This window comes from Tauraco erythrolophus, chromosome 10 (genome assembly GCF_009769465.1).
Source record: "Tauraco erythrolophus isolate bTauEry1 chromosome 10, bTauEry1.pri, whole genome shotgun sequence".
NCBI classification, from domain to species: Eukaryota; Metazoa; Chordata; class Aves; order Musophagiformes; family Musophagidae; genus Tauraco; species Tauraco erythrolophus.
In genome coordinates, this window is record NC_141474.1 from 24,396,702 (window position 1) to 24,410,938 (window position 14,237).

General features: G+C 55.0%; 1 protein-coding gene across 4 annotated transcripts in view; it reads left to right on the plus strand.

Moving 5' to 3' along the window:
• The window catches only part of RNF220 (ring finger protein 220), a 221,567-nt gene that overhangs the window by 77,856 nt on the left and 129,474 nt on the right, over positions 1 to 14,237 (plus strand). For 2 of the 4 annotated variants that reach the window (XM_086617583.1, XM_086617584.1), the window contains exon 2: positions 9,590 to 9,664. The exons of the other annotated variants lie outside the window; for them this stretch is intronic. In XM_086617583.1, the coding sequence (XP_086473709.1) occupies positions 9,590 to 9,664 (75 nt within the window). The remainder of the gene's footprint in view (positions 1 to 9,589; positions 9,665 to 14,237) is intronic. 4 annotated transcript variants of the gene reach the window in all.

The window sequence follows — 14,237 nt, forward strand, 5'->3', positions numbered from 1 at the left end:
CCAGGGGCCAGCAGCCTCATTTGTTGTCCCCCTAATTGTCATCTCTCCCATATGCACTTGGGTAGAAGCTGGAAGGAAAACTGGTCCTGCTGCCAGCCTCAGGCTGGGGCTCCTCTCTGCCCCCATGGATCCCTCCTGGTCTTTCCAGCTCGAGGTGACTCCAGAGAAGAGGAGAGGGCTGGAGAGGCAAGATGGCACCGGTTGCCTCTGACGCAGGCAGGAGGAATGGCTGCAGAAGCCCACCATATGGATGCCCTTACCTCTCGCCGTTCTCCCCCACTTCCCCAGCTGCGTGAAACCGGCCCCGACGTGCGAAAGCTGTAATTGCAGGTAATCCCCCTGCCCTGCGCATGGTTTGAATTTGGCAGAGCAGGAATGTGGAAGGGAGAAGGGGAATTACTGCCCAGACGCGCTGCAGGGCCAACATCTGCACGAGTCATCAGCGCACATCTGGCTGCCGCAGCCTGCGACTGTAGCCCAGCCGGTCACTTTTTAGCCCATTAGGTCTATCTCAAGCTCCCAATGAGGGCAGGGCATGGACATCCGGGACTGGGAACCTTTGGATGATAGAGAAAGTACCCCTTTCACCTGATCTTGCTGCTGATGTTGGGGTGGTCACCCAAACTTGGTGTGCCTTAGTTTTCCCATTTGTAAAATGGATTAAGGCTGTCAGGAGCATACTCCAGGGTATCCACCGTTACCTCTTCTGGAGAGGAGAGTGGCTGTGGCACCCTCTCCCAGGTCTGCCTAAGGTTGGCACTGCTCTGCAGCATCCCCCAGTGCGATGCTGGAGCAAAGGAGTTAATTTCTGCCTTCACACGCAGTTGGGACCTGTGAAGTGGGACCCCGCCAACTTTCTGTTTCGCTGGAGCCGTGGTCTCAGAGCCGGCAAGCTTTCTGCAGAAATCCTGCCCTGAGGTTCGATCCTGCGAGGCTGAGCACTTCTCAGGACAGAGCCCCTAGCGCAAAGCAAAGGGTTTCAAATCTACTTCAGATCAGGCCTTTGCAGAGAGAAGCAAGGCAGGATTGGGGCTCCCGTACTGCTGGTAGCCGAGGGACTTTGTTGCCTCCAGGTGCTGTAAGCTTCAGTTGTTCTGTTTACACTGGATAGGGATGGAAAGCCTCTGTCACACAGATGAGATGTGCTCTCCCTTGTGTTTCCCGACAAAGCAGTCCTGGATCCCGAGAAGGCTGCTGTGACCCAGGAGGAGGCAGAAAGTGCTGGGGAGACGGGAGGGCTCAGGACACAGAGAGGGGCTGCAGTCTTGGCCAGGGGAGGCTGTTACGTCCAACGCCTGGTTTCTGTGGCCAGACTCGATCTGACCTGCTGGTGCTAGGGTGGGACAAGAATGGGGCACATTAGAGAGACAGACAGTCACGTGGCTGAAGATCCACCATCGTGGTGCTCTGGGATGAGGGCTGGCCCCAGGGAGCACTCTGGCAGTGCCTTGTGTCTGAGGTAGCCGACTCTGCTCTGTCTCCTTGATGGAAAAGACCTGCTGGACCTTCTCATCCCTACCCTTCATCTCTGAGGTTTCTTTGGGAACGTGCACGGTCAGGGTGTAAATCCTCACTGCCAGTGAGTTGCCCTGTGCAGGGAAGGGCATGCTGGGGGGGCTTTCAGCAGCAGACATGGGTGTCACATCTCCTCCCAGATGTGGCTGAGCACCTCCCTGTAAGGAGCATGCTTGGGGCTGACCCAGGACCAAAAGCATCTTCTGTTGAATCGCTTACACCCCTTCGTGCTCCCCCAGCCCCCTGGGATGCAGCCTGACCCCGCTCAGCGAGAAGGCGGGCACTGCCTCCTCCGCAGGCAGGCAGCTTCCCAGAGAACCCCCCCGGCTTTCCGAGGGCAGTGCAGGTGTCAGAGGCATTGTCTCTTTGGAAATTAATTTTCCTGTCGATTTCCTTATTTCTCTTAATTGATGAGGGGCAAGTCTTAGGCATGTTGCCAGCGGCACCAGCCACAGCCTCCCGTAGGTACCGTCGGAGCCAAAAGCACCAGCGCTGAGGGCTGGGGAGTGTAATGAACTCTCAGAGGACTCGTTGCAGCTCAGCCCGTGCTCTAGATTAGCTGAGGAATCATCTGGCCCAGCTATTAACTGTCCCATTTAACATCATAAATTATTAACCTAATTTTGAGGAGGGTCGGTGACAGATCATGCTGATTTTTGTCAGTTTTTCCGCAGCCTCTCGCACAGGCTGCCAGTGCGGGGTGAGCCGCGGGCAGGGCCGGATAGTTGGTGCCTCCGGAGAAGGAGAAGGACGGGAGAGCACAGCCTGGCTGCCAGCAGAAGGACCAGCTCTGCCTCCTCTTCCAGCCCAGCAGAGAGCTCAGAGAGAGCCCAAGCAGGGGGAATCCTCTGCTGGAAATGGGGAATGTAAGAGCTGCCCCTTGGGAAGAGCGAACCCACCCACTCCCCAACACACCTGCATCCATCTGGGGCACATCTGTACCCGCGTGCACCGATGCCCAGGACCTCTGCCCCTTTCTGGGTGTCAGCGTGTGCCGCTCACCCTCAGTGTGAGCCAACACCAGAGGTGCTTTTTAGCTTGTTTAAGCAGCTCTCGGGATGCTTTTTGGTTTGTATGGCAAAGACCTGGGGTTAGGAGTTTTTTCTTCCTACCCATGTTGTAGACTAGAGCTTGTTCAAAAAGTTTCCTTCCTGGGAAAAGTTTTAAATAAAATAGGGGGGAAAGCTGATTCTTCAGTATAAAAGTTTTAAACCATTCAGAGGCTTTTTTTCAGCTGACTGAAACGTAATTAAAATTTAAGGGATCCCATCTTTTCTTTCCTCTTCTCTTTCTTTGAGAAGAGAGATGCGTGCGAGAAGGGGCTGAGAATTGCACTCAAACCAGCATTTTTTTTTAATTGAGTGGAAAAATTTTGAAGTCATTTGGTCTGTCGAAAAAAACACACAAACCTGAAGGAAAGCAAGCTCTGAAATCCTTGTAAAATGCCTCTTTCATTCTGGCATCACAAAAAGGACTTTTTGTTTCCCTGCAAGCAGCTGTGCTGCTCGGTGCTGCCTGTCCGTGGTGGGCAAGCGCGTGGCCCCGAGCTGGTGGTCTGTGTGTCCCTGCGTCCTGTCCCACAAAGGGGTGACGTTTGGGAGCCGGCGTAACCCGCAGCCCCGCTCCCCTTCGCTTTGAGGCCGTGCGAGGTTTGGCGGCTGTAGGACCAGGCGTCTCTCTCTGCCACGCGTTTCCCTGGCTGGAGGAGCTTGGGATGAGGACCAGCAGGTTGCGTTGCTGGTGAGACGAACCCCCAAAAACCCCAACACAAGTGCAAAGACGTGTCTTTGGGTGTGCTGGGGGTGGAAAGGTGTCAGAGTCTGCATTAAATTGGCAAGAACGTGTACCACTAACCTGCCTGTCCTTGAGTACCCATCTACTCACCAGAAGTGCCTGTAGCTCGCAGCATGGTTGCTGCCCCTCGCTCCCTTACTGAATGAAATGGGAAGAGGAATCCAACACTTGCAGACCCACAGTGTCGGTGCCGTCATACTCCCCTCACTCGGCGTGAGGCTTTACACGAGGTGCAAGGAAATGGCCTTCGCCAAACCTCACAGCGCACATGCGGCGCAGACCGGCACAGGACTGGTGCCCAGCCACGGATATAAAATACAGCGCCCTGCAATAAAACATGCACTGCTAGTCTATATATTTTGCAATCCCTTTAAAGATTTTTTTTTCTTTAAACCCCTCACCCCAGCTCCCTCCCCATTCTCCCCCCAAAAAATTATTATAAAGAATTATTGCCATTAGTACATCTTTCCCAGTGAAAGGAGAAAATCGCCTCATTCATAATTTATACCCTCAATTACTATTAATAAAGAAATATTTCAGCAGAAAATCGCCTGGGAAAATTACACGTAACATTGCATTAACATTCTATTTGAACATTTTCATCACATTTGTTATAGAGTTAATAAGAGGGATATGCTCCCCTGACTTCTTCATGAAATTATGGGCTGCCTATGATAGTTTAATCTTTTAGACTTTATATAATATATTCACTTTACTAATTGAGCTATCCAAGGAGCAGTTAGGGATGTTCTTAAACGTGGAAGACAAAGTAATCAGGGCCGTGACTTCCTGACGAGAAGATCTTCTTCCGGAGATGAGGAGCCGCGCGTGTGAGGAGCACACACGTAGGTGTTTGTGTGCAGATGTGCCACTCCATTAGCCCTTCCCTTAGTGTCCTGCCTGTGCTTGGAACTGAATGTGAATGAAGGCTGGAGGTGATTTTTGGACTGGCGAAATATTCCCTGAAAGCTCCGTTTGTATTTCTGAGCAAAAGGGGGTCTGGTGAACGTGAACGAGCTTCTATTTCGGGAATAAGAAATACCCAGCACGAGGGGTTTCTTGGGAGCAGGACTTTGTATAGACAAACCTGTAGGCTCAAATTCACCCCCACCCACAATCATGCACAGACCATCTCCAAAACTCTGGGCAGGGAGCTGGACTGGGGTGGATGAGCCCTCTTCTGCTCTCTCTGGAGCTTCTGTTTCCCCAGGCAGTGCAATGTGGGGCACGTGGTGCAGAAAGGCTTCCTCCCAACCAGGGTACAAACCAACCCGAAATTGAGCCAGATGCAGGAATTGTGGCGGGTGTGAGCAGTGAGGGATGAGGAGGCATTTTGGAAGATGAGTACCACTCTGGTGCGCCACTATGGTGCTACCATGGGCATAGCTTTGGACAGTCTGCTTGTCTCCAAAAAACTTGAGCAACAGGAAAGCCTTGGTAGCTGCTCCTGCACCCATAGCTGGGGACCTCACATAGTAGCTGGAGCCTTGGTCCAGACTCAGCTGCTCTTGGACCTTTCCTTGCATAGAGGCAGTGTCAGACACCAAGACTTGAGCCCCTCATCCAGTTTGGGAGCTCAACCCAGGTCAGGGTCTCTCTGCGAGATCCTCTGTTCCCCTCCATGTGCACACAAGGTGTCCCTTACCATGGGATGTGATCCAGAGCTCTTGGTTTCAAGCAGGAGGCTTCCTGAGGTGACAGCGGGCAGTGGTTTGGACCAGGACCGTGTGGAAGAGGCCACATCATCAGTGTGCCAGGAGTTTGCTCATTCATTAAGTACATGCAGCTGCGAGCAGGTGTAAAGAGGGATCCATCACTGCTGAGCAATGGCCCTACCACTGGAGACAAAGAGGAAGCTCTGTTAGCTGCCTCTGACAGGGAAACTGAGGGAGCGCGGGACCAGCTGCTTCGTTTCACATCTGCAGGGTGCTGGTTTCCCCTCTGCAGCCACTGAGACCGGATAAGAGCAGGGAATGGGTGGCAGGGCACAGGGTAGCACGCAGGCTCGTAGGTGAGGGTTTGCAGTCACCCCCAGAACCACTTTTGTGATTCCAGCCTCTGCAAACTGGTAGCCAACACTGACAGTGAGCCAGAGGGTTAATGAAAAGCTTTCATGCATTGGGATTCATTAGCTGGGACTCATTAAAAACAAATAAGAGCCTGGATGTTGCCAACTCAGCCCTGCTGAAGGTGGCTTCTGGATCTCAGGAGAACCTCCATGCTATTGGGGGGCAGCTGGGTGAGCCCCCATTGCTCCTGGCAGACCATGGCCAGTGCATCCCACCAGAGATAGGAATCAGTGCGGGAAGAGTGCGAGGAGGGGGTGCTGGCAGCGAGCATCCCTCCGCCACATCCCCAGCATTTTAATGTCTGTTCATAACACCATCAAGCTATCAGGCCCAGCCAGGCTCAACCATTCAGACCCCTGGTGTGACATCCAGTTCTCTCACCAGGAAGAGGGAGCTGAGCTCCTGCCAGCTCTGTCCTCCCCACCCGTGGGAGCCCATCAGAGAGACAGGGATGGGTGTGTGACAGCCCGAATGCATGGCCCTCTACTGCAGTGTGAGGTATGCGGCGCAGAGCACCCATGCAAGGTTGCATGAGATGTGCAGCTCCATGGCTTCATGACAGAGCATTGTTGTCCCTGGCTAGTTTCTCATGGGATGCGCTGCACCCTCATCGCTGATCTGCAGCCAATGTTTTCCTGGGGGATGGTGTGCCACCAGCCAGCGCTGATGGAGGCTGTGGCCCCCTGGGCTACCACCGAACCATGCTGGGCAAGCAGCAGCACGGGCAAGCCCACATGTCCCCATGGTCTCCTGGATGGTCAGGGGGCCATAAACTGCCCTGTGTGCAGGGAGTGGGGTGTGTTGGGCATCTTTCCAGGGACCACACGGGCAGCCTGAGCATGGCAGAGGCTGAGGAAGGTGAGGCATGGACTGTCTGCCCCGGGGATGGCCACTGCCTGGTCCTGGACAGAATGGACCAGGCTGTAAACAGGACAAGGCTTGTAAACAGGGCTCCAGCTGGGATAAATTTAGCCCATTGGGGTTGCAGCCCTGGCTCGGCAGGACACGGTGTCAGGGCATTGTCGAGAGGAGACGGGGAGAAAGAAGCTGAATAAACAATTGCAGCTTGTCCCTTTTTTTTTTTTTTTTTTTTTTCGTCCTAGCATTGTTATTTCAGCCGGACAATTGTCCTGCAGATTGAGGGAACAGGCTGGAGTTCAAGTGAATTTGGCTTCCAGCATCTCCCTTTTTATATTGTGTTTTCACATGGGAATGTATCCTGGCATATATGTCCATACCCATGTATGGATGGATAACTCCATGGATGCTCCACGCACATCTCTGGGCTGGCCCACAGGAATATGGGCTGCTTGGAAGCCCAGGTGAGGCCAAGTAACTCAGTATTAGCTGTCATGTAGGACTTTGCTTTCTCCACGTGCACAGCCCAGACTAACATCCGTGGGTGTCAGAAGCACACGTGCGAGGTGATCTGTGCTCCATATGTATCCATATGTGCCTCTATGAGCAGAGCAGCCCTGGAGGTGTCCCTCCACAGCAGAGGGGACACTGTAGAGGTGAAAGTCTTGGCAGGACTTTAGAAATGAGGATCAGGACTCCTGAGTGTTTTTTTCCCTTGTTCTATCATGGGGTTTGGACAGAACATATTCCCTTGACAAAATCATCCATGATCTCCAGAGCAAGGGGCATGGATCTTCTCTGTCAGTCCTGCTCTGCGAGGACCTAAGTCCTTTCTAAAGGCCATGTTTAGAAGCAGCCTAATTTTCACATCGTCATTTTATTTTTCTCACATCTCTCGCTGACACACACATACACACACACACCTCTATTGGAAAAACGATTTTAATACCCATGGCACATTGTCCTGGTGTGATATAAAATCCAATGACATGTGGCATTTGGAAAAGGTCACTTCCTCCATCAGGACTCATTATCCTACCTCAGCCTGGGAAGCCATGGGGTTGCCCCCGCCTCTGCGGACCCCTTGCCCCCTCCTCGGCTGCGGTGGGTGAGCAGGGAGAGGGGATGAGGTGGCTGGGTGGCCGCGCCAGGGACTTTGGTGGTTACAGGGATATGCTGGTGGGAAGGCTTGGGCTGCAAAGCCGGCTCTGCTGGGTGCACAGGACTCGGTTTGGCTTTCTCCTGCCTCCCCCTGCTCACTGCTCCCTCTCTGTTCCCTCTCAAGCAGAAGCTGGCTCTTGCGGTGCCCTTGCTCTGCACGGTTGCAGAAGGGAAATGCTCCCCTTCCCTGTTTCACTTGTTGAATTTTTTTTGTGCTGGGTTGGTTGGGAAGTGCCTTTCCATGTCAGTGCTCACCACCTCCTAGGCAGAACTGAGAAGAGAAAGCGGAGGAGACCTGGGAAGCCCAGCTCCTCTCCAGCTTCCCTACCGAGCCTGGGGTCCCCGGCTGCCCCACGCTCAGTGTCCCTCAGCCCCTGGGCAGACCAGCAGTGCCCAGGCGGCTGGGTGCAGCAGCACTGGGGGGGGCTCTGCCTTGTCTCTTGGTGATGACCAACGCAGGGCAGCATCCTGGCTAGAAAAGGGTCCCTGGTGCATGTTGCAGATGAGAGACAGCAGATCAGAAATTGGGGACACTCATAGCAGGGCAGGAGTGACAAGCAGTCCTGGGGAACTTGCGTGTTTTTTTCTTTCCTTGGAGTTCTTTCTGCTCAGGCTTCCCCAGGACCACCTTTGTACAAGTATATCCACCTACCTCCCCACAGTGTTTCCAGCCCAACATGGAGCTATCCCCTGGAAAGACAGAAGGGTGCAGGAAGGACAAACCTGCCGTGAGGCTGCCTGGGCGTGCTTAGGGCATGCAGCCCCTGGTGGGGCTGGGCACAGGCCATTCCCCAGCAAGACCTGGGAGCCAGGACTTCTCTGCTTGGCCACAAACTACCTTGGGGTGCCTTGGCCAAGCCGTAACCCTATTCCCCATGTGCAGGGGAGAGGAGAGGTGAGGGTGGGCGCCCTGAGCATGCAGCAGGATCGGGACTGCAGGAAGGGTGGGAGGTGGGGAGAGGGAGCAGTTGATCTCAGGGAGAGGAGCATTATTCTTGCAGCGAGGAGTGGGGTTTGATGCCTGCTGAAGATGACTTCTCAGAGTGCTGAGGGTGACGGTGAGCATAGCCCCTTCCTACCATATAAACACCAATGAGTTATGGGTACCCCAGCCTCTAATTATGCAGTCAGCCCCAAATGGGCTGTGTCTAACGAGGCTGACAGACTAATATCTCAAGAGCCCTTAATGCGTTATCATCTCTTGCTGTATGACCTCATATTTATAACTGCTCTGGTGGGAGGTTGAGAAATGTCCTTCTCTTCCCCCAGCCCCCTCCTCAACTTCCCCCCCTCCCAGAGCAGCAGCTCTTCAGCCTCATCTGTTAGGATTGGGAGGAGAGAGGCGACTTCTCTCCATCCATCACAAGCGGAGTTCGCGCTATTAGATGATTAAAGGCATTTTTTATAATATTTGGAAGAGGCTTTGAAACATCTCTCAAACAGCATGATTAATGCCTGCTTAACCCTTGCCTGGCCAGCATGGTGTGGTGGGGAGGCGGGTGCACCCCAGGGCAGGGCTCCGCGGCCATCTCAGCGGTCACCCGGCCGTTGGGCACCCCAAGCCCTGACAAGGTGTGATTCATGAGTGCAGGGCACCTGCAGGAAGCCCCAGCCTCCAGGCAGTTCCTAATGCACCGGGGAATTGGTGGTTTCTGAGGCTGCAACGGCCGGGGCAGGAGGAAGCGGCTCCTGCTCCCTCCCCACCATTTACACAAGAGGCTCCGGGGCTGCGCTGGTCCGGGTCTGCAAGCCAGACCATCCCACGGCGATGCTGTGGGTTTCAAGGGCGGGTGGGGAGAGCGGGTGAGCAGCCTGTGCCCATGCCCCAGCTGGCCTGAGCTGGTGGAGCGTTTGCTTTCTCCATTTCCCCTTCTTTTTTGATGGCTCGCTCTTGGCTCTCCAAAAAAAAATCACAGGCATCTAAATCCTCTGGTAGGTTCCACCGTTAGGACGTTGCATCCTTGCTCAGAGTTTGCCATAAAGACCTGCAGGGCTGGTGGACACATTCACACTAAAAGTCGTGCCAGCGTTGCCTTGGCCAGTACGTGCCAAAGGCCAAGTGGCTGACGTTCACTGTTGTTGATTCCTGTGGGGAAGCGGAGGTTTGGCCTCGGATGGAGGAGGGATGCCCACCTCCTCTGATTGCAGGCACAATGTTTCATAATCTCAATTTCTTGTTAATTGATTGCCAGATAGAAGCGACAACCAAAGAGGGCCCCAGGCGTCTGCAACTGCCTCTCATCGTATGGTTTTAACTCTCCCCCTCTGTAAGTTTGCATTATTTTCTTGTTGTTATTGTTATCTAAAGAACCCCCCCTTCTCTCCCCCTCCAAAAGCCCTGACGCCCTTGTCGATTTGGTGTTCAATGTACAAATAGCTGAGAAGGGTTAATGCATGATTAATAAGTGTTTTATTAAAATGGTTAATCTGTCATTATAGAGTCCAAAAGATCAATAGATTTCTTATAATCGTGGCTTAAAATCATCTTTAGCGCCACTGCTTATGGGCTTAAGACCCTGGGCAAGATGCTTAGGGGACCTGGGAGTCCCCTGTTAACTCCTTCTAACCCTTCTGCCACCTGAAGCATGACCCCAGGTCTCCCACAGATGGAGAAAAGCCAACACAGGGATGCGCATGCTCTTGCCGTTACCGTCCGCCTTATTGATGAGTATTAAAATTGTCACACCTGAGCAACAGAAAAGGGAAATGGAAAGGAGAAACTGAGAACGTGGCTGGATAAATGCTCTGTTATGACGGTCGGCAGCACCCGAGCAGAGCGAGGCGGGGGCACGGCGGGGGTGTCTCCACCCCTTAGTGCCAGCGTTGGCCGAGCGTCGCCCCATTGCAGCCGTGCCCCATTGCTGGCGAGCACTGCCTCATGCGCTGGGCTGAGGCAAGGGGGTCCCAGCCTTGCACAGAGGGGAAGCCACGTGCCCGGCATGGTGCAGGGTGTCGGTGGCCAGGGAGGACCAGCCCATCCACCAGAGTCCCATCCGTGTCCTCAGCCCCAGAGGCTGCCTTCCCGGCAGTGGGCTGATGTGGGGTCTGGTTGACTCAGCCCTTTGGGATGCCTGGGCCAAGCTGCTTTTTGATAACTCCGGTGATACCGTGACAAATCCCAGAGATGCTGAGCTGCCGACCCCCAGCACAAGGTCTCTGCAGGAGGAGGTGCTGTTTAGACTGGTTGACATGGCAGCGACTGAGCCAGCACAGGCGGTGGGGGGGAGCACAGCCCCCTCTCTGCCCCCTCACCGCCCCACAGCCTCCTCTCCTCCGTGGCAGAGGAGGGATCCTGAGGTCATGCGAGGGCTCCATGGTGGAGCCTGGATGGCAACATGGAGCACTGTGCTCTGAGCTTCAGGCAGGGCAGCTGGCGCTGGCCAGTGGTCCCTGGGCGATTTTGGCTGTGGATGTTGCTGGGCCACCCATGCAATGGACACCTAGACCTGCTGCCGAGTGAGCGGAGCAGATGTTAGTGTGCTGGGACCGGTCCTTGTTGCCTGAAAACCCCTCCCTGAAACCCCTGAAATCCCTCCCTGAGATGCACAGATGCAGGATGGGCAGGCTTTTGCAGCCCCCAGCACCACAAGCCTGCCCGAGGCTGGAGCCCCTTGCTCAGAGGCTGCTGGGAGCTGGTGCTTTCTGATGATTTGGCCTCACAGGGTGCCTCTGCTGCAGCCCTCCTCCCTCACCTCCTCACTATGCATGGGGGCTCAGTCCCGCTTTCCCCCAGGCTCTGCTCCCAGCCCGACTCGGCAGCCCGTGCCAGCCAGCTGGCCTCAAACCCTAGTTCGGGTAAAACGAGGCAAAGTCATGCTGTTACGTTCCCCTTCTCTCCGCTGCCTGTCCTGCGCTCACTCTGCTTAGGGCTGACTTGAATAACTCCCGCCTGGCAAGAAATCCTGAGTCTACCCCATTGAGCCGGGGGGCCCGTGCCTGGTGCGGGGGTCTCAGCTTGCCACGAGGGTATCACTGTCTCCACCTCCCACCCCCACTGGTGCTCGGCATGGGGCTGGGTGGAGATTTTCCAGACCCCCTGGATCCAGCCCTCTCCATCCTTGCCTCATTGCTTATTTCGGCGCCATTATATTCGACAGGGAGAATTTGTTTCTGTCCAGAGCAGATCCCCGGACAGTCTCAAACCTCTGAGGATTTATCATCCTGAGCTTTTGTTTGTGGATCTCCAGGACCCTCTGCCCCACAGCCAAGCCCAGATTCTTCTCTATCTCCTGCACAGAGCCTGCTGCCCCCCAGGAGCACCAACCCATCTCTTCCCCCATGGGTGCCCAGTCGTGCAGGGTTCCCCGCACCCTGGTCACACACATGTCTGCAAAGGCCACCGCTGGGGCAGGTTGCTGCAGTGACAGTGGCAGGAGACATGTCCTACCTACTGGGAAGGTGATAATTGTGGCTTCTTCTGGCTTTGACCCCCAGGGCTGCCAAGGGAGGTGGCCCAGGGCAGGGCACGCTGGGCTTCCAGCACAGAAATTCCCTGGGATCCTTAGGTGACGTTCAGCCTACCCCAGGACCGATGGCAGGGGAGCCTGGGCTTGTCCCCTTGCAGCCCCCAAATCGCATCCCTGCTTCCAGCCCTGCTCCACAGCAGCCGAGCAGCTGGGAGGGCTGGGCAGAAGTGAGGTGTGAGCCCCCTCACTTGTCTGGGGGTCAGCACTGATGTCCCCTCATGACTCATAAAGCTGAAATAGCAGCGGCCGCCTGTGCCGGATGACAGCGCGGTGACAGCGGAGGCAGTGCAGGTGCCACTGCCACTGGCTGTGCTCTCCATGTAAGCAGGTGTTCAGCTGCCCTGTGGTCGTGGTGGTGAGGATTTGGGGTCATTCTTGACAGGTTCAGGTCTATCAGGACAGAGCTATCACCTGGCACAGGTAGCGACTGGGGTTGCATTTCCAAGTTGCCACCGCTGCTGCGTTAGATGGGGACCTCACTTGCCGCCAGCCCCCTGCTCGCTCTCCTCCTGTACCAGAAGCCACTGTGATGGTGACAGAAAGCTGCTCTGGAGCACAGCAGACCATGGTGGAGAAGGAAAGGGGTGCGGGGCTGCTCCACCAAAGTGCCACCCCCGCAGCCTTGTCCCCTCCCTGGCCACCCGCATTCCTCCACAGCAGCGCCAGGACAGGGGGGACCAACCTTTGGCACGTTTATTGACACTCCCTGAGTTCATACTGCGACTGTACAATCTTTCCCCGAGATTATTAAGAATTAATTGATCACTTTTATATTCCCCCCGATACCCAGGGCTGCTTCGCGACAGGCTGCAGGAGGAGGGAAGGGAGGCGGGAGGAGGGCAGGGTGTGTGTAAAAGACACACTGATAAATGTTAATTACTCTTTTACAGCCCTTGTCAAATTCCAAAGCAAGTCGTAAATTCATTAAACTCTAACGGATTAAGCACATGCAGCTTATTTAGTTGCCATAAACAAGATCATTTGGATGTTGATTTTCCTCTTTTTATTGCTGCAGCAGGAAAGGAGAAAAAATCAGATGAGGAAAGCAGTTGATGGTTACCAGGGAGTCAGAAAAGTTTGGATTTATTTCATATCTTGTTTTCTCACTCCATAGCAGCTCTCTGGAGCACATCGGTCCTCGGGTTGCGCCTGGGCAGCATCTTGCCAAGAAGCATGGCCTTCCCAGGATCTATGTCCGTGTTCCAAGCACTGAGTCTGCATGGACAGCCCTGGGATGGAGGGGCTGCGCTGCACAGAAGGTCTCCATGCCCTCTCCATGCCCCAGGGCTGCCTTCTTAGTGCTGAGGCTCTTAAAGACCCAAGCAAGGTCTAGCTGAGCAGAGATCAGATACTCAAAGACCTTTCAGTGGTGGTTTTGGGCTGGGTTGGCCACTCTGCGCTCTGATGTGCTGAGAGGTTTCCAAGGGTGAGTTGTCTCCAGCGAGACTCAATCCGGCCCCTGGAGTGCTGAGGTCTGCTCTCAGCCATGCCATAAGGGATTGTGCAGGCAGAGTTAGCATAAAAGCAGCTCTGCTCATTCTGGGATGTTTCAGCTCATTTAAGTGCTGTCCCCAGAGTGTTGACTGTGCTCAAGCGAGTGGGACGTGCCCTCAGCCAAGCCCAGACACGAGGGAGAGGAAGCAGGGAAGGGACGCTGTGCTGGCGGGTAGGGACAGGGCACCTCTGGCTGCTTTGAACACGAGGACGTGGCCCGGGATCTGCTGACCCGCTCGGTAAGCTCACCATCCTCTGCGTGCACATGTTAATAATCCCAACTGACCTTCTGAGCTGTGAGAGCAGGGGAAGGAGAATGAAAGGAGGGTCATGGAGATTAATTAATACTCAGGGCTCTAATTATGAGTTTCTTCAACACTGGGCTTCTAATGAGGAACAGGCGCTGTGGCAGCCCCGAGTCCCACCGCCCCCCAGCTGGCCCTGCTGAGACATCTCCTGCCTCCTTGCAGAGACAGTTTTACTGGGAGAGGGATGGCAGTTAGCCCCCGGCCACCAGCATCTCCCGCTGCGGTTCTGGGGCTCCCGGCTGTGCAGCCGAGGACTTGCCATGCTGCTGTGTATGTAACCCCGTCCGTGCCTTGTGCTGAGCGCTGGAGTCTGGCAGCCATCGCCAGCACGCCCAGCTCCCTGCCTTGGTCCGGTACGCGGGTGTGGGACAGGGGCAGGAGGTGGCCTTGAGGACCGGAGGACCTTGATGAGTGTCACAGCCTGGCCCTGCACAGCGGAGGATGGTGCCTGGGTCCGATGCTGGCAGGAGCCCTGGCACTGCTGGCTCTGCTGGTGCTGGGTAGCCATCTCCAGTTGAGCAGCTCATGGCCAGCGATGCTGTCCTGGGCCACGATGGTGCTTCTCCAGCATC